The following is a 20,615-nucleotide window of genomic DNA, read 5'->3' on the forward strand; positions in this document are numbered from 1 at the left end:
ACTCTGCTGCAACATTATGTCATTTGCACATTCTGTGTTTCATGGGTTTTAACAACAACCAGACAGAATTGACCAGACAGGCGTCAGAACACCAGAGCTTGGCAAGAGAGCAATGAAATGGCTTGAATCTCTTAAGATTCAGAATAATGCTGAGTCTTGTTTTAAAAATTCCTTCACGAGACTAAAAATGCATTTATAACTTAAGAGAATGCCCTGGATGGAAGAGAGGTAAGGCTGAGTTCATACCCCGAGTGCCTGGTGGACAGGAGCACTTGAAGTGGTTCACAAGGTCGATACAGGTGCCTCCATTCTGGCATGGCTGGTTCTGGCACTCATCCACTTCATACTCGCAGTTGACACCCTGATATCCAGGGACACACTGCCAAGAGCAAAGCAAAAAGAACAAGAAATGTTGGACTATTGTTGGATGCATATCATGGGAGCAAATGAAATCAGGTAAGTTACTGTGACCCTTTTCTGCCAAACCCCATCCAGCTCTTGTACGCTTCTCTGGTATCATCACACTCCTTACTCACCATCTCGTGCAGAGTCAACTCACAGCTCAATGGCATTTCTATCCAATCACTTCTAGCCAAAAAAGCCACTTGAAAAGGAAGGCAAGGACTGAATATTCTGAGGGATATCTCAAATGATGCCCGTGCAAAAGCCATCCGTCCCTTCTGTGTGCAGGTTTTCTCATCTTTAAAACATTCATTCCTTTGTATGTGATGAGGACCCGGTGGCCCACAGAAATGGTACATGTGGATGGTAGTAAAGATAATGCGTGTATTTACTGATCCCCATGCTCAGGAAACTACATGTTTATGTGTGAGAAACTGGCTGATGTAGGGGTGGGGGCACCAAGAGGTGGGCAAGCTAGCTGTGCTAGATGTAGGCGTTCTAGGGCCTTCAGGGCTGATCAAGGAAGAAAATACTGACAATGAAGAGGCTGTATTTGGGCAATGCTTTGAGTCCCTCAAAGCAAAATTACTGGAATTGATTGCTGTATGCGTCCCAGTATAGCTATCGAATTTTATAAGTACGAAGTGCCACCTTCTGGTTTAAAACTATGCAACATCTCCTTTCTTTCTTTTTTTTTTTTATGCCATTTTTGGTAAACCTATAAAGCAACAGCAGCAGTTACAAACTGTTATCTGAGTACTTTTGAGAGCTCAAAACAAAGATCTGTGTATAGGCTGAATAAAAAGATGTTCAATTCATAGTGCAAACTGCATATGAATAACTTTAACATCGTTCATTGGACTTTATGCAAACCTTAACAGAGATGTGACTCAGAGAGAGATAAAAAAGGATAAGAGGAGGGCAGATGAACTCAGAGGGAAGAGGGTAACAGAGAGGGGCTGACATGTTTGGTGATATGACTCAGCAGCCAGGCCAGAGTCTCTGGGTCACAGAGCTCTGAAGGACAGCAGGGGCTCGGTATCTTCACATCCTGGGGCTATCTTACCTGTGGCTAGCAGTGCCAGGTGCAGTTTTGCAGAATATATAAAGCAGGCAGGCCCTAAGTGAATAAATTCTACTTCTTAGGGCTATGTTTTAAAAAAATGGTACCAGTGGCTTTCAAACTAAAAATAAGAAACAGGGACCAATACCCTGAAACCATCTTTGGCTCATTTTGACAAGCAGAGAAGCAGAGTTTTTCTCGGTGTTGCTTGTTGGTATCAAATTCATGTCTCTGGTATTTTGTCAACATCTTGATCTATCAGCCCAGACATTAAGAAGACAATGATGTTGCTATTGTTGTTCAGTTGCCAAGTTGTGTCTGACTCCTTGTGACCCCGTGGACTGCAGCATGATACGTTCCTTAAAAGATACGTACGCCCTCAAATATATACGTGTAACAGTATGATGCTACACAGAACAGGTTGGGTAACATTTTTTTGAGAGAATTATTAGTCGATTGACCAATGACTGTTTACAAACATGACATGGGTCAAAGGCCCACTCCTCAAAGTGGCTTCTCCTATCTCAACTGCTTATTCAGAGAAGTACCAGGGGCCACTGGGCTGGGTAGGCTGGGAAATGCACCCTGGCAGAGTATTGCAGCTCTGGATTCTGGAAGCAATCCTGTGGAAGCAAGGTGGTTCCAGACTTCTGTGAAAATAGCTTACCAGAGCTCTTCTAACTTAATGCACAGGGGACTGAAAGCAACAGTGATTAGAAAGCAATGTAATCATGATTTGCAAAAAGAAAAGAAATCTATAAATTGCGAGAATCAGACATACGCAGCTAAACTCAGGATGCCCGTGTTTGTAAGCAGCGTGCCATCTTCCGGAAGGCCTCTGACTTTGCCTGCTCCTCTTACTCACCTCACATCTGTATCCACCAATGAAGTCCCGGCAGGTGGCGCCGTGCTGGCAGGGATTGGACGAGCACTCATCAAGCTGGTCCTCACAGTAGCTCCCGGTGTAGCCCAGGGGGCACTGGCAGTGATGCGAGTTGCCCGCGCTGATACAGACGCCGGAGTGCTGGCACAAGCGGTCAACGGGCACCCCTGCGAAACCCAGTGGAGGAAGGAACGTCACGGAACAGCATACAACACGGCAGGGTCAGCTGAACTAATCTAAGCTGGTTGACACATTATATTTTATTCTTGTCTAGTTCACAACCCTCAGGATCTGTTTTGTGTTAAAACTAAATAAGTGCTGCATATACGCGAAATTTATAAAGATGGGACTGATGAACCTATTTGCAGGGCAGCAGTGGAGATGCAGACATAGAGAATAGGCTTATGGACCCAGAGCCAGGGGGCACTGGGGAAGGAGAGGGTGGGACAAATGGAGAGAGAAGCATGGAAACATAAACACTACTATGCATAAACCAGGTAGCCAGTGGGAATTTGCTGTATGACTCGGGAACTCAAAATGGGGCTTTGTGACAACCTAGAATGGTGGATGAGGTGGGAGGTGACAGAGAGGTTCAAGAGGGAGGGGGCATATGTATACTTATGGCTGATTCATGTTGCTGTATGGCAGAAATCAATACAATACTGTAAAGCAATTATCCTTCAATTAAAAATAAATATGTTAAAAAAATAAACAAGTGCTGAAAGTGGAACATGCCTTCCTTCCACGTCAAGTACATTCCTTTTTAGAATCTCTAGACTTGCTCCCCTGCCCTTCACCTTCCATTTCAGACCCTTTCTCCAGAGCCTTGCCCATTCATTCCTGTCTGCCCTTCCCTCTCCTCCCACAATAACAACTCTTGCCCTACAGTGCTGCTTGTTAGTCAGTACTTCATGGACTGACCCTTGAGTCTCAGGGGGGCAGAGCTCACCTCTGCGGGAGGCCGCCACCTCACAGGAGACACTGGGAACATCGCAGTAAGCACCAGCCCATCCAGACGGACACAGGCACCGCGACTCTGCTTTATCCTGAATGCAGGTACCTTTGTTTTTACATGGAGACCGACTGCAGAGGTTCACCAGGGTCTGAAACAGAGGCAGACACATATATCAACATTCAGACACCAGGAATGAAAAAAAGCTACACTTCATTTTAAGAACTCAAAGGAAAGCACACTAATTAATTAAAAAAAGAGCCCTCACCCAAGCCTTAAACTTAGATTCACTGTCCCCAGATAAGCTAATCATTTTATACAGTCTAATTCTTTTAGCTCTGCTATTCAAAAATTCTTACCAGATAAGTTTAAGAATTTGAGGAACTTAATTGGTTAAGTTATTCCCTACATCACGCTCATGTCTAGAAACATGGCCACCCTGCAGGGCTAGAAAAGAGTTAAAGCTGTCAGACAGGTCTACAGATTCTATGTGCTACTCCTGAGTGAGAAATCACATGGGCTTGATCAAATCTGTCTGTGGTGAATAAAGAGTTCAGGATTTAAAGGCTTAAAGCTTGTTAATAAACCTAAAAGCTGTCCAAAAGCTTACTTTTTTACTGTTAGCAAAAAATAAAAACTTTTTTATTGAAGTACAGTCGATTTACAATGCTGTGCTAATCTCTATTGCACAGCAAAGTTCCTCAGTTACACACATACAGACATTCTTTCTTAAACAATCTCTTCTATTAGGGCTTATCACAGGATACTGCCTACAGCTGCCTGTGCTGTACAGCAAGAGCCTGTTGTCCACCCACCCCTATCAGTTGGCAGCACTATGCACAGCAGCCGAGACACTGAGACAAATGAGTAAAGAAACGGCGGCGCACACAAAAAATGGACTCCCACTAGAGGGGACTCAGGCCATTACAGCAACACGGGCTGAACCAGAAATTATCACACTGAGTCAAGCCAAGCCAGAAAGGGAAAAACCACACTGTCACGTGTGGAATCCAAAATATGGCACAAATGAACCCATCCACGAAACAAAGAACGTACTTTGATGGGAGAAACTCAGGCTTCTGAAAAGCAAGAGGCAAAGGGTGCAAGTGGACTAGCACCTTTTCCAAAACTCCCATGTGGTGGCCTGGCTCCTGGGGAGAGGAGGCCATGCTCACAACACTGACCATTTGTGAAAGAGCGGGGAGGGCAGAGGGCCACCACGCTGTGTGAACACCAGAAGCCCCACAAAGAATAGCCTCGTGATCCAGGGAATCAGCAGTAAGCTGTTTAATATGCAGAGGTGCTTATCTGCATGTCCAGTACAGCCAAAGCTTCACTGAAGTGTACTCTGAAAGGCTAGTTACATTTGGGCATTTATTTCTAAATTGTTTGGACTGCTGGTATGATATTCTATCATTCCATCATTGTTTGAGAGGAAAAACTGCATAAAATTAAACACAATGCTGTTTGGGGTGCAACCTTAGAAAAGTTACTTTGGGGCTCAATTTATTCTTTCATGAAAGGCTAGACTAGTAGGCTCTGAGGGGTCGTTCCATCCTAAGAGTCTATGAAGATAAATATTAAATATTTGAATTTGAAAGACATGTGAATAGCTTGGTTTTGAGACTGTTACAACACTGTAGGGCATAATTATCATTATCCCCTTAGATGTTGTATCTGAATTTTAAAAACTTTGATTGTTCGTTGTTTCCCTTTTTGTATTTCCTAAATGATATCAATATGCTTATTTCTCATATGCATTTTCTGCAGCTCTAGGTGAGCCTGCTGTAACAATTTTATGTGTGTTAACCCATATAATCTTGCCAGTATCACCATTTTGAAATCTACCAGGTTAAGAAGTTGGTAGTTCTTAGAAGTTATCTAAGAACTTAGATTAACTTAGTTATCTTAGAAGTATAATTAAGAAGCTGTCCAGATTTATTTTGAGTACATTCCTAAGACGCCGAATTTTCTCTTTTAGATGGGGATTATTTTGCTTAGGAAAGAAACAGGTATAACACTCAACAATTCTGTGGGAGCTGAATGAATGGGATGAAATCTAATTACCTGACAGTTTTTTCCAGTATAGCCCAATGGACAGATGCAGCGGTAGGTACCCAGGCCATCAACACATACTCCTTCATTCAGGCATGGATGAGAGTTGCATTCATTGATCTCATGGAGGCAGAAGGAACCAGTGAAGCCCACAGGGCACAAGCAAGAGAAGGAGTTAATCCCATCGATACACGTGCCACCATTGAAACAGGAGCTGAGAAGCACACAGGAAGAACAACATCAGCTAGATAATCTGGATCCTCTGACCTGCTATTTTAAAAGTGAGGTTCCTCACATCTAAGATATTACAGGAGGAAATACTCCTGAGCACCCCAAATTCCTATATCCAGTAAACTTAACCTTTTTCCAAATTAGAATGGGCACCAATCAGCATGAGTCTCAGCTTCTTTTCCACAACCAAAAAGGTCCGAGGAGTATTTAAAAGTCTGAGCTTATTAGAGACTCCAAGAGAAAGTGAAGGCGTCCAGGTTTTACCCAGCCCTTCTGTAGCTTTCCATGTATCACATTTCATCTCTAAGTCAATTTAATTTATAAGAAACATATCAAATAATAGCTCTTGATTCTATATTTCTTTATGGAAGAAAAACAGAACAAATTTGTTGATAATAAAAAAGAATCAAACCTCCCAGAAATTACTTAAAGAGGGATGACAAATCTGTAAACAAGTAGGATTTTTTTGTCAACTGAAATTTACCAGAGACCAAAAGGAGATGATATAGAAATTATAGCTCTTTCTGTTTCCTATGTAAGAAATAAATGATGATTCATCTCACTATAAAAAAGCAGAGACATTACTTTGGCAACAAAGGTCTGTCTAGTCAAGGCTATGGTTTTTCTAGTGGTCATGTATGGATGTGAGAGTTGGACTATAAAGAAAGCTGAGCACCGAAGAACTGATGCTTTTGAACTGTGGTGTTGGAGAAGACTCTTGAGAGTCCCTTGGACTGCAAGGAGAGCCAACCAGTCCATCCTAAAGGAGATCAGTCCTGGCTGTTCATTGGTAGGACTGATGTTGAAGCTGAAACTCCAATACTTTGGCCACCTGATATGAAGAGCTGACTCATTTGAAAAGACCCTGATGCTGGGAAAGATTGAGGGCAGGAGGAGAAGGGGATGACAGAGGATGAGATGTTTGGATGGCATCACCAACTCAATGGACATGGGTTTGGGTGGACTCTGGGAGTTGGTGATGGACAGGGAGGCCTGACATGCTGTGGCTCATGGGGTTGCAAAGAGTCAGACACGACTGAGCGACTGAACTGAACATCTCACTAAGTTTTTCAACCTCTACCTTAAACTTGTAACTAGATGTCCACAAGGAAACAGAAACTAGAAAATAGGAGATGATTGTATGGTGGGATCCAAGGCGATGCCTTATGTGGCCCCTCAATCCCAGTATAGTACTCTGTAGGTTCCTCCCCTCTCTCCCTTTTCCCGTAAGACACTGTTGCCTGAGGACACGGGCTGCTCACCTCTCAGTGCACTCGTCAATGTTGTTCTCACAGTGGACTCCATCAAATCCCGCCTGGCACTTGCAGGTGTAACTGTTGACATAGTCAGAGCAGGTCCCTCCGTTCTTACAGGGCTCACTCAGACACTCATTCATGTCTGTCTGACATTTATCCCCAGTGAAGCCCGGAAGGCACAGGCAGGAGAAAGTATTCACTCCATCTACACAGGAACCTCCATTCTGGCAAGGATCTAAGCCATTGCACACGAGAATTAGAACTCTGAACAGCAGCATCCATTTAACCTTAGAGTCATACAGGTGAGTAGCCTGAACTGAGCCACACTAACAACAGTAACAATTCTGACTTTTCTTCACATCTATTTTGCCCTGACTCCTCCATTTACAAAAATGAATGTAGTAACACCTGCCTGAGATTCTTAGTAAGAGTCTGTTTAATAGCTGGAAAGAACTTTACATGCATCACTGTTTTGCAAAATTAATACTCATTATACCAGGGATGGGATAGATATCAATTAGTCCCCTTGTGCTGGTCAACCTTTTCTTCTCCCTTCCTCTCTTCCTTTCTTCCCTTTCTCCTTTCCTTTCTTGTTTTTGTTTGTTGTTTTTTAGATTTACACACAACTAGGAAACGAGCATTTTTAAATTTTAAACATCACGTCGTTTGATCTTAGAGAACACTTTACAGCCACAGCAGTTAGTCAAGAAATTTTGAGCTATTATCAGAGCACAGTCCTCTGCAACACAGACGGCACTCGAATCGGAGCAAGAAAAGTCAGATGTGGCTCCTGGTCTTAAGGAACTTGAAATACAATTACAAGACAGGTCATAAACATAAAGAGAAAACTAAACACCAGGTGGGTAATGCAGCCCTTATTTTATAAGAGAGATATTTATACCTTAGTCATCTATTAGGCTAATTTCATTCTAAGGCTCATTTGCAGTCTCTACTGGAACAACTCTAGACTACACAGCTACTGTAACTTCCATAGCACCTTTCAAGCAACTCACAGTAATTCACTGAGTAATTTTAAATTAGTTGCAAATATTGTTAGTCCTACTTCAAATAGGAAAAAATGTTTAAATAGTAGAAATTCGATTGATATACTAATTAATGTGGGAAAAGAATCCAAATAGTTTGATCCCACTCCCTTAAATTTCTCCATCAGTTGTACCCTGAACATGTTTTTTTCACCATTAGTCATATAATGTTGGAATTATCTGTCTAACTGTCTTTATTTCCTGAGAGATTATGAGTTTCATAAATGTAAGCTTTTATTTATATTGGCACTGTCAGCCCCTAGTATAGTGCCATCCATATGATAATCTGAAATGATATATGCTGTGAATAAGATGCCATTATTCTGGATGCACTATCATAAGCTCGTTTGAAGTTTAATGATTTAATCACCACACCAGTAACTGAATACAAGCGGTCCCCCATTTTCATGTGTTCCACAATCATGGGTTCAACCAACCAAGGACAGAAAAAAAATTTTTTTTAAATCCCAGGAAGTTCCAAAAGGCTAAACTTGAATTTGCCATGTACCAGCAAATATTTACATAGCACTTACATTGCATTAGGTATTACAAGTAATTAAGAAATGATTTAAAGTATACAAGAGGATGTGCATAGGTTATATGCAAATACTACACTATTTTATAAAAGGGACTTGAGCATCTGCAAATTTTAGTATCCACAGGGGGTCCTAGAACCAATACCCTCAGACATTGAGAGATGCCTGTACTGATAAGTACATCACATTCAAGTGTTGAAACTGCTAAAGCTGGGTAAAGAACCACTAGAAAGAAGTAGGCAGAACAATCCCTAAAGTTTATACTAGGCTGAGCACAGTTCACATTCATACCAGTCAGAATGAAAAGATTCCCCTAAGATGTACAGTGCCAAGTAGAGCTCTCAGAGAAAAATAAAATTGTAAAAAAATTCACACAAATCTAAAGTGACAGAGGTAGATCCCTAGTTGTCTGAGACAGGAAAGTAGAAAGGAGGGTTAAGTTACAAGAGATGAAATACATTCAGGGGGATGAATGTGATCAGTATCTTAAATACTGTTTTGAGTTGTCATATGTCAAAACTTACTGGACTGGTTCATTTAAATACTGGCAGTGTGTTGTATACTTAATTATACTTCAAGAGATCTGCTTTTTATTAGAAGCTTTCATAGCATTGTCCCCACTTTGACAATGTACAAAATTTAGTAAGGCAATGCTTAAAAGTGACTCCCGTGTATTAACTCCTAAAGCCACTAGCTTCAAAATGAAGCTTTTTAAAATGCGAAGATTAAAGACAGGTGATACACTGTCGGATGGCCAGCCTCAGCACCGAGGCAAGTGCCCCGCCAGGTCCTCCTCTGCCCCCTTGGCTCTGCTCTCCCCTAGGGGCTCAGGAGCAGGCTGGCGCACTCACTGGCAAGGCAGTCATCAATGTCCTCCTCACAGTCCATGCCGCTGAAGCCTGGAGGACATTCGCACATGTAGCTGCCCTGGGTGTTATGGCAGAGACCGTGGTTCATGCAGGGCTTGGACACACACTCATCAATGTCGATGGTACACCGCTGACCTGCAAACAAAGGGGCAATGAACAGTCCAGTCTTTGGAAATCGATTCCCACGCAGAAATTTATGTGGGGGCTGAGCTTTAGCTGGGGTAGGTGGGGCTACTGCAAGGATATCCTGTTTGGCCTCCTGTTTTGGGAAGTCCCTTCAGGTTTCTGTTCCCCCAACAAGTTGCCACCCAGATGCTAAAATTCTACATAGAACATCATAGTTTCAGACTCTGGTTGGAGTCTTCTAGCCACCAGGGGGCAGCAAAGACACGTAAAATGGAAACTCTAAAACATTCCTTAGCCGCTTCAGCTTTTATACAAGGCCTGTGTTCTTGACAAAAAACGGCAAGCCTCAAAAGATAGATTCTCCATGTCATCAAATAACCAGATCACTCTGTTAAATGCTCTTGGTTTCTACATTCCGACGCTGTTACCTTGCCAGCCAGGAGCACACAGGCAGGAGTAACTCTCAAAATTTGGTGCCTCTTTGCAAACACCAGCATTCTCACACGGGTTTGGGGAACAGGGAGCCAATATGGTCTGACAGTTCTTGCCTGTAAATCAAATGACAGAGTTTATTATAGAGAAAAAGTCCAAGGAACTGAGATTTCCCCAAATTCTACACCAAAGGATGCTTTCCGAATTCAGATCTAACGTAATGAATTAGTTTCGGGATCTGAGAGACCTACGGACCTTTGTGTCTTGGATCTTATGTGACAACTCACAGTGTGATCTCAGGCAAGTTACATTCTCTGAGCTTCCACATAAACAAGATGGGAATTAGGATGGTATGTAACTCATAGAGGCTTTTTGTGGATTAAATGAAAAAATGTTTACAAAGTTCTTATTAGCATAGGGCCCAGCACAGGGAGTAAGTGCTCAACAACTGCTGGGCTCCTGTTATCTTCACGTTATTATCACAAGTGGTTATGTGGATTTAGAAACTGACATCAATCAGGTGTGAGAGTTTTTGCATCTTCGTAGCTAAGATTCAGCTGGAGCTTAGCAACATAGATCCACCTTGCAGAGTTAACAACACAGCCTCCTATTCTTAAACCTCTGTAGGCCTGTTCCAGAAGGCAATGGGGTTGATCAGAAGGCCATCAGAGGCGGAACCCAGTGAAGTTATACCAATTGTCTGGTAACATCTCTCCTTATTTCAACATCAAAACATGACATTAATAGTTGCCCACCAACATTTCCTACCTTAGTATACTGAATATGAGATTTCAGAAAAAAATTAAAAGAATACTTTTATTAAAAGGGAGATGGGCTTTTTCCAAGATGGTGGAGGAGTAGGAGGACATGGAGTTTTTCTCTCTCCCCACAAATGTATCAAGAATACATCTACACGTGAAGCAGTTCCCACACAGCACCTGCTGAACACTAGCAGAGGATCTTGGACACCTAAAAGGACAAGAAAGATCCCCACATAATGGGTAGGGTGAAAAAAAGAAGGCAAAGGAAGAGGAGAGGAAGCAGGATGGTACCTGCACCCCTCGTGGGGAGATGAAGGTACGGAGAGGTCCCTGCATCTGGGGAAGGCCTCTTATCACCAGGGAGATGAGCTGGAGCAGAGGGGAGCCTGGGGGTCCAGAGGATAGCCCAGTAGCTGGTCTGTGACAGGCAGGACAGTGAGACCGACACCGATGGTCCATGCCCTGGCCCTGCACGCCCCAGCCTGAGACAGGTGTTTGCCAGTGAGCATGGATGCTGGGAGCTGGAACGTGGGGTTTGGAGAGCAGATCCGGGGAGGGGCCTGCTGTTGGTTTGTCAGGGAAATTAAATGGAAGTAGTCTTGTCTTGTTCAAGCAGGCTTCTGACCTCGCTTCTGACCTGCCTGGACACTGCCTGGGCTACCTTCCTGCGGTGAGTGCGAGTTGCATGGCACCACAGATGAGAAGGGGGCAGGTCCTGGAATTGTTGAGCCCCTGGAGGGGGTCTGGCCAACCATACCAGGGGCTTAATAACATTCCAAGATTTACAAGACAAAACAAATGGCACCGTAAAAAAAAAAAAAAAAAAAAGATTAAACCAGAGCTGCAATCTGCTCTCAGACTGATGACAATATCAGTTCGTGGCCTGGGATTAAAAGCAGGAACCCCCAACCTACAATTCTGAAGTCTCACCTATGGAGCAGATGCACTGCCTGGGACCTTTTCCCAACTGGGGCTCCAGACTGCTGTCACACAGGACTTCCCAGCACTGTCTGAGTCTGGATAGATATCAGTCAAAACCCAATTTGGTGACATATGGACTGTTACTGTTCTACTTTTCTTTTCTTTTAATGATTGTTTGTTAAAAGTAAGATAGGTAATTCTCTATTAGTTATTGAAATTATTTATTTGTGTATAACAAGTGGTTTCTTTTGTTAACGAATGTTTTGAACCTAAGGTGAAATTTTAACTTTTGGCAAAACATGGCTGTGAGGAGACAACCTGAGAGGCTGGGATTGCAGAACTCTGCAACTGAGAATGCTCGTGGAGGAAGCCTGGACAACCACAGAAATGAAGCTCCATTGTTGAGTAATGCACAAGGGGTGGGGTTGCCATTGCAGGCTCTCTCCTCATACACCAACCCCTGCCTCCAGAGCACTAGGGAGGGCTCCTAGCGGAGCTGGCTTGCACATCCCTGTCACTGCCTCCTCTGTTCCCCCTCCTCAAACTATGTGACCAGCTCACCCCTATCGCCACCTGAAGGGTACCCATGTTCCAATCCCTACCCAGCACCCTCCTACCTGGGCAGAGTGCAGTGCCAAGAATACTGTACTTTGTGAGCCCATACAACAGGCAAAAAGGGACACAACAGAGCACATTCACAGGTGAACAGCCCCAGAGAAAGAATACTCAGTGGCTTCTCTCCAGTGGAAATGCTCCAATCCTCATACCACAAATCAGAAACACAGCTAAGAAACAGATCTAGGGGCTTCTACTCCAACAAATAGAGAGCAGGTCCTGTCTCTAACAGGGCAGTGACAACCACAGAGCAAGGGGAGGCCCTGCTCAATATCCAGTGCAGGCTCTAGTCACAACATCAATCAAACTCCCTTTCAAGGGGATAACAGCACAAGCTTCTGGACCAACCTAACCCAATGGGGGGCAGACACCAGAAGCAAGAGGAATTATGATCCTGCTACTTGCAGAAAAGAGACCACAAACACAGTAAGTCTGACAAAATGAAAAGACAAAGAAACATCTAGCAGATGGAAGAGCAAAATAAAAATCTGAAAGAACAACTAAATAAAGAGGAGTTAGGCAATCTACCTGAAAAAGAAGCCAGAATAATGATAGTAAAGATGATCCAAGATCTCAGAAAAAGAATGGAGGCACAGATCAAGAAGATACAAGAAATGTTCAACAAAGACCTGGGAGAACTAAAGAACACACAAATAGAGAGGAACACAAGGACTGAGATGAAAAATACACTAGAATGAATCGCCAGCAGAAGAGCTGAGGCAGAAGAAGGGATAAGTAACCTGGAAGACAGGACGGTGGAAATCTCTGTGGTGAAACAGAGCAAAGAAAAAAGAATGAAAAGAAATGAGGACAGGGACTTTCCTGGCAGCCCAGTGGTTAAGACTCCACACTTCCACTGCAGGGGGCCAAAGATCCAATCTCTGCTTGGGAAACCAGGATCCTGCATGCTGCAGGGTGTGGACAAAAAATGTCAATATGAAATATATAAGTAATATTTTTTTTGTAAAGACATGAAGACAGTCTCAGACCTCTGGGAAAACATTAAATGCACCAATATTTAAATTATAGGGGTCTAAAAAGAAGAAAAAGAGAAAGAACCTGAGAAAATATTTGAAGAGATTAGAGTTGAAATCTTCCCTAAAATGAAAAAGAAAGTGGTCACCTAAGTCCAGGAAGCACAGACAGTCCAATTAAGGATAAACCCAAAGAGAAACTTGCCAAGACACACATTAATCAAACTAACAAAAATCAAATACAAATAAAAAGTATTTAAAGCAACAAGGGAAAAACAACAAATAACATATAAGGGAATCCCGATCCCCATAAGCTGATTTTTTGAGCAAAAATTCTGCAGGCCAGAAGGGAGTGGCATGATATATTTAAAGTGACAAAAGGGAAAAACCTACAATCAAGAATACCCAGCAAGGTTCTCATTCCAATTTGATAGAGACTCAAAAGCTTTACAGACAAGCAAAAACTAAGAGAATTCAGCACTACCAAACCAGCTTTACAACAAATACTAAGGGAAATTAATTCTCTAGGCAGGAAACACAAGAGAAGAGAACAAAAGAGGAAAGGGAAAAAAAGGACCTAAAAAAACACCCCTCAAATTAAAAAAATGGCAATAGGAATATACATATCAATATTTACGTAAATGGATTAAATGCTTCAACCAAAAGCCACAGACTGGCTGAATGGCAGCAAAAACAAGACCCACATATATGCTGTCTGCAAGAGACCCACTTCAGACCTAAGGACACACACACAGAATAAAAGCAATGGGATGAAGAAAGATATTACACGCAAATGGAAATCAAAAGAAAGCTAGGGTAGCAACCTTATATCAGACAAAACAGTCTGTAAATAAAGACTGGTACAAAAGACAAGGAAGGACACTACATAATGATTAAGGGATCAATCCAAGATGACATAACAATTGCAAATATATAGGCACCCAATATAGGAGCACTTCAGGATACAAAGCAAATGCTAACAGCCATAAAAGCAGAAATTGCCAGTAACACAATAATGGTGGGGAACTGTAACACCCATTACACCAATGGACAGATCATCCAAATAGAAAATTAATAAGTAAACATAAGCCTTAAATGGCACATTGGACCAGATAGACTTAATTGATATTTACAGGACATTCCATCTAAAAGCATCAGAACACACTTTCTTCTCAAGTGCACAGGGGACATTCTCCAGGATAGATAGCAACTTCAGTCACAAATCAAACCTCAGTATATTTAAAAAAAACGGAAATCATATCCAGCATCTTTTCCAAACACAACACAAGGTAACTAGAGAAAGAAGAACAGATAAACTCCCAAGTAAGTAGAAGGAAAGAAATCATAAAGATCAGACAAAAAAACAAATGAAATAGAGACAAAGAAAACAACAGCAAAAATCAGTGAAACTAAAAGCTGGCTCTCTGCGAAGATAAACAAAATTGATAAACCTTTAGTCAGAGTCATCAAGAAGAAAGAGGACTCAAATCAATAAGACAGAAATGAAAAAAAAGAAGTTACAACGAACACCACAGAAATGCAGAGGATCATAAAAGACTACTACAAGAAACGATACACCCATAAAATGAGCAACCTAAAACAGAGGCGCAAATTCATAAAGAGGAACACGCTTCCAAGAATGAGCCAAGGAGAAACAAAAAATATAAACAGACCAATCACAAGAACTGAAATTGAAACTGTGATTAAAAATCTTTCAACAAACAAAACTCCAGGACCAGATGGGATTTATCCCAGGGATGCAAGGATTTTTCAATATCCGCAAATCAATATGATACTCCACATCAACAAATTGAAGAATAAAAGCCAAAGATTATCTCAATAGCTGCAGAAAAAGCTTCTGACAAAATTCAACATTCCTTTGACAAAAACTCTCCAGAAAGTGGGCATAACGGGAATCCACCTCAACATAATAAAAGCTATATACACCAAACCCACAGCAAAAATCATTCTCAATGGTGAAAAACTGAAAGCATCTCCTCTAAAATCAGGAATAAGACAAGGATGTCCTCTCGCCATTTTTATTCAACATAGTTTTGGAAGTTCTAGCCACAGCAATCAGAGAAGAAATAAAAGGAACCAAAACTAAAAAAAAAGAAGTAAAACTGTCACTGTTTGCAGGTAACATGATATGATACATAAAGAAACCCTAAAGACACTATCAGAAAACTATTATAGCTCATCAATGAATCTGGTAAAGTTACAGGATACAAAATTAATACACAGAAATATGTATTTCTAGACACTAACAAGAAAGCTCAGAAACATTATCAAGGAAACAATCCCATCTACCATTATATTAGAAAGAATAAAGTACCTAAGAATAAACGTATCTAAGGAGGCAAAACACTTGTATGCAGAAAACTATAAATATTGATGAAAGGAATCAAAGATGACACAAACAGATGGAGAGATATACCATGTTCTTCGACTGGGAAATTACTATTTTACCCAAGGCAATCAACAAATTCAATGCAATCCCTATCAAATTACCCATGGCATTTTTCACAGAATTAGAACTAAAAAATTTACAGTTTGCATGGAAACACAAAACACCACAAATAGCCAAAGCAATCTTGAGAATGAAAAATGGAACTGGAGGAATCAGGTTTCCTGACTTCAGACTATACTACAAAGCTACAGTTATCAAAACAGTATGGTACTGGCACAAAACCAGAAATATAGATCAATGGAACAGGACAGAAAGCCCAGAAATAAACCCACACACTAGTGTCACCAAATCTATGACAAAGGAGGCAAGAATATACAACGGAGAAAAGACAGTCTCATCAATATGTGGTGCTGCGAAAACTGGACAGCTACATGTAAACAAATGAAATTAGAACACTCCCAACATTATACATAAACTCAACATGGATTAAAGACCTAAGTGTAAGGCCGGATACTATAAAACTTTTAGAGGAAAACATAGGAAGAACACTCTTTGACATAAATCACAGCAAGATTTTTTTGATCCACCTCCTAGAGTAAGGCTTCCCTAATAGCTCAGTTGGTAAAGAATCCGCCTGCAATGCAGGAGACCCTGGTTCAATTCCTGGGTCAGGAAGATCTGCTGGAGAAGGAATAGGCTACCCACTCCAGTATTCTTGGGTTTCCCTTGTGGCTCAGCTGGTAAAGAATCCACCTGCAATGTGGGAGACCTGGGTTCCATCCTTGGGTTGGGAAGATCTCCTGAAGAAGAGAAAGGCTACCCACTCCAGTATTCTGGCCTGGAAAATTCCATGGACTGTATAGTCCATGGGGTCACAAAAAGTCGGACACAACTGAGCGACTTTCACTTTCACTTTCCCAGAATAATGAAACTGAAAGCAAAAACAAATGGGACATAATTAAACTTAAAAGCTTTTGCACAGCAAAGGAAAGCAGTAAACAAAATGAAAAGACAACCCTCATAATGGGAAAAAATATTTGCAAATGAAGCAACTGACAAGGGCAAATTTCCAAAACATACAAACAGCTTATACATCTCAATCAAAAAAAGAAAACAAGAAAAAAAAAATCCCACTGCAATCAAAAAATGGGCAGAGGATCTAAAGAGACATTTCTCTAAAGACATATAGATGGCTAAAAAAGCACATCGAAAGATGCTCAACATCACTAATTATTAGAGACATACAAATCAAAACTATAATGTGGCATCACATCACACCTGTCAGAAAGGCTACCATCAAAAAATCTACAAACAATAAATGCTGGAGAGGGTATGGAGAAATGGAACACTCCAACACTGTTGGTGAGAATGTAAGATGGTACAGCCACTATTGAGAACAATATGGAGGTTCCTTAAAAAAGTAAAAACAGAGCTACCATATGGTCCAGCAATTTCACTCGTGGGCATGTAACCATAGAAAATCGTAATTCTAAAAGATACATGTACCCCAGTGTTTACGCATCAGTATTTGTAATAGCCAAAATGCTGAGGCAACTTAAATGCCCATCAACAGAGGAATGGATAAAACAGATGTGGTATATATATGCAGTGGAATATTATTCAGCCTTAAGGATGAATGAAATAAAGCCATTTGCCATTTGCAGCAACACAGACAGACCTAGAGATTGTTGTACAGAGTGAAATAAGTCAGACAAAGACAAATACCACATGGTATCACTTATAGCTAGTATCTAAAAAAGCTTACAAATGAACTTAGTTACAAAACAGAAACAGAGTTACAGATGTAGAAATCAACCCTATGGTTACCAAGAGGAGGGGAGAGATGGATTAGAGACTACACACTACTGTATAAGGACCTATTATATAGCACAGGAAATTCTATTCAATAATCTGTAATGGTCTATATGGAAAAAGAATCTAAAAAAAGAGTTCAAAAACAAACAAAGAGTTCACGTTGCTGTACACCTCAAACTTACACATTGTAAATCAACTATATTCCAATAAAAACTTTTTTTAAAAAGGAAGATTAAGTTGTTTCGGAAGTCAAATTACAACTCACAATTGTCAGAATGTCTATCATCAAAAAAGTATACAAATAAAGATGCTGGTAAAGATGTGAAGAAAAGGAAACTCTTAATGCTATTGGTTGGAATGTAAACTAGTACAGCCATCATAGTGAACTGTCACTCAAGCTAAAAACAGAACTAAAATATGATCCAGTAATTGCACTCCTTGGTATACATCTGAAGAAAATGAAAACACTAATTCAAAAAGATATATGCATCTCAATGGATTTTCCAGACCATAGTCCTGGAGTGGATTGCCATTTCCTTCTCCAGGGGATCTTCCCAACCCAGGTATCGAACCCACGTCTCCCACATTGTAGACAGACGCTTTACCGTCTGAGCCACCAGGGAAGTCCATTCAAATCAGCATTAGGTTATTTATCATAGCCAAGCTATGGAAGCAACCTAAGTATCCATCAACAAATGAAGGGATAAAGATGTGATCTGTGACTCTCTCTCTCTCTGTCTCTCTCTCTCTCACACACACACACACACACACACACACACACACGAATATTACTCAGAAATAAAAAAGAATGAAATTCTGCCATCTGCATCATGGATGGACTTAGAGGGTATTAGGATTAGTGAAACAAGTCAGACAGAAAAGGCAAATACTGTATGTTATTACTTATCTGTGGAGTCTAAAAAACAAGACAAATGAATATAATAAAATAGAAACAGCCTTACAGGTATAGAGAACAAACCGTGGTTACTAGCGGGAGAAGGAAGAGGGAGGGCAAAGGCAGAGGTGGGGGATTGAGAGAGAGAAACTACTAGGCATAAAATAAATAATCCACATGGATACAGAACAGGGAATTCAGCTATTATTTCATAGTAACTTTAAATGGAGTATAATCTTTAAATATTTGAATCACTATAGTGTACATCTGAAACTAATACAACATTGCAACAAAATAAATAAGGTCAAGTTACAATTAACTCAATTTAAAATTTTATCTTAAAACTTTGCATTCAAAAAGAAAAAAATATTACCACAAATTTTCATCAATGTCCCTAACCATTTTTTCTTTTCTTAAAAGGTTCTTTTTGATGTGGACCATTTTTTGTGCTACTGCTAAGTCGCTTCAGTTGTGTCCAACTCTTGGCAACTCCATGGGCTGTAGCCCACCAGGCTTCTCTGTTCATGGGATTCTCCAGGAAAGAATACTGGAATGGGTTGCCTTTCCTTCTTCAGGGATCTTCTCCATGCAGGGATCAAACCTGTGTTTCTTATGTCTCCTGCACTGGCAGGCAAGTTCTTTACCACTGGTACCACCTGGGAAGTCCCAGGACTGTTTTTACAATTAATTTATTTTGGGGTGCACTGGGTCTTTGTTGCTGCACACAGGCCTTGTGGCAAGTAAGGGCTACTCTCTAGTTGCAGCGAATAGCAGGCTTTTCACTGCAGGGCTTCTCCTGTTGGGGGGCACGGGCTCTATGCGTATGGGCTTTAGAAGTTGCAGCATATGGGCTTAGCTGCCTCGAGGCATGTGAGATTTTCCTGGACCAAGGATCAAACTCGTGTCCCCCACATTGGCAAATGGATTCTTAACTGCTGGACCACCAGGGAAGTCCAATGTGGACCATTTTTAAAGTCTTTATTGAATTTGTTACAAAATTGCTTTTGTTTTATGTTTTGGCTTTTTGGCCATGAGGCAGTGGGATCTTAGCTCCCAACCAGGGATCAACCCTGTTTCCGCTGCACTGGAATATGAAGTTTTAACCACTGGATCACCAGGGAAGTTCCCCTAACAAGTTCTTAATATGTCTGGTCAGAACAGTGGTTCACAAGGAAAGGCAATGTTGCTCAGCTCCCTTCATGCTGGCCAAATTCAATGACACTCAGAACCCTTAGCAGCACTCAGCACTGAAATTTTAGTCTGTAATATCTAATATAATTTCCCAGAGGTCACACATAGTGAATTCTTTTTAATAAGATCCTAATATGTAGAAAAACCAAGAGCCAGCATATAGTCAGATATTCTTACACTGTTGAATAGCAAGAAGGCAAATATTTTCCCAATGAGCTATGTACTTTAGTCACATTCAGATAAGCCTATAATGTGTCAAAGCATAATGACACCTGCTTATATCTCCCTACTACCATCAATTCTCAGTCTTTATGGTTGTAAATGACATGATCTGCTCAGTTCCAACAAATGTGACTGCTATGGCTATGGAATGACATTATTTAGACTGTCTGGGGATAGCTATGGATCTCCAATAACTTTGACTTTTTCAGTCAGGATGGCTAAATGCAGTTTGTCTGCATGAATGTTCCTTCTAAAGAGGTGACAAAGACAGCAATGCAGTATCAAGTCTTTCAGGAAAAACAGTCATGCATCCGGCCACTCTAAACAGCCTAGAGTCACTAGCAACAGCTACTATCAACAGGCCAAGACTCCGGGGAGTAAGAACTCAGCCATGCTCCTGCCTCATGCAAGGCATTGGAGAAACATGCAAAGCCATTAAATGAATGACATGAGGCGAGTGAGCCACACGAATAAAACCAGTCACAAGATGGCAGTAATGAGGCGGGAGAATACAGGGAAACGTCCAAGCACACTCCTGTAACACCACCTGAAACAAAGTCACCTGATACGAAATGAAGTCACATCCGTGTCATCTGTGTGTGATCGCCATCCAAGGGGCAGTGCCTCTCTGCAGAGGACGCAGTGGCAATCAATGTGAGGAGAGGAATGACAGTTAAGAGGACAAGCTTTGGATTCAAAGACTCAGGGACAAATCCTAGATTTACTACTTACCTATGTGACCTTCAGCAAGTAACCTCTCTTTGCCTCAGCTTCCTCATGTATAAAATGGTGACAGGAATAGGAACCTCTACTCTATAGAATTACTGTGAGCACTGGAGCAAATACTCCAAAATATATAAAGTGTCTGGCATTTAGTAAAGAACCGATAAGTGGTAACTGTTGTGTTGGCAAAACAAAGACCAAGAGGACAGGCCATATAGTCCATTCAGATAATGACTAAAC

At 41.3% G+C, this 20,615-nt stretch overlaps 1 protein-coding gene across 3 annotated transcripts in view; it reads right to left on the reverse strand.

Moving 5' to 3' along the window:
- NOTCH2 (notch receptor 2) overlaps positions 1-20,615 on the reverse strand; it is a 216,215-nt gene that overhangs the window by 19,941 nt on the left and 175,659 nt on the right. For all 3 annotated transcript variants that reach the window (XM_069602391.1, XM_069602372.1, XM_069602382.1), the window contains 7 exons: positions 9,845-9,964; positions 9,273-9,425; positions 6,849-7,077; positions 5,368-5,569; positions 3,298-3,451; positions 2,331-2,515; positions 247-379 (listed from right to left, as the gene is read on the reverse strand). In XM_069602391.1, the coding sequence (XP_069458492.1) occupies positions 247-379; positions 2,331-2,515; positions 3,298-3,451; positions 5,368-5,569; positions 6,849-7,077; positions 9,273-9,425; positions 9,845-9,964 (1,176 nt within the window). The remainder of the gene's footprint in view (positions 1-246; positions 380-2,330; positions 2,516-3,297; positions 3,452-5,367; positions 5,570-6,848; positions 7,078-9,272; positions 9,426-9,844; positions 9,965-20,615) is intronic.

This window comes from Ovis canadensis, chromosome 1 (assembly GCF_042477335.2).
Source record: "Ovis canadensis isolate MfBH-ARS-UI-01 breed Bighorn chromosome 1, ARS-UI_OviCan_v2, whole genome shotgun sequence".
NCBI lineage: Eukaryota > Metazoa > Chordata > Mammalia > Artiodactyla > Bovidae > Ovis > Ovis canadensis.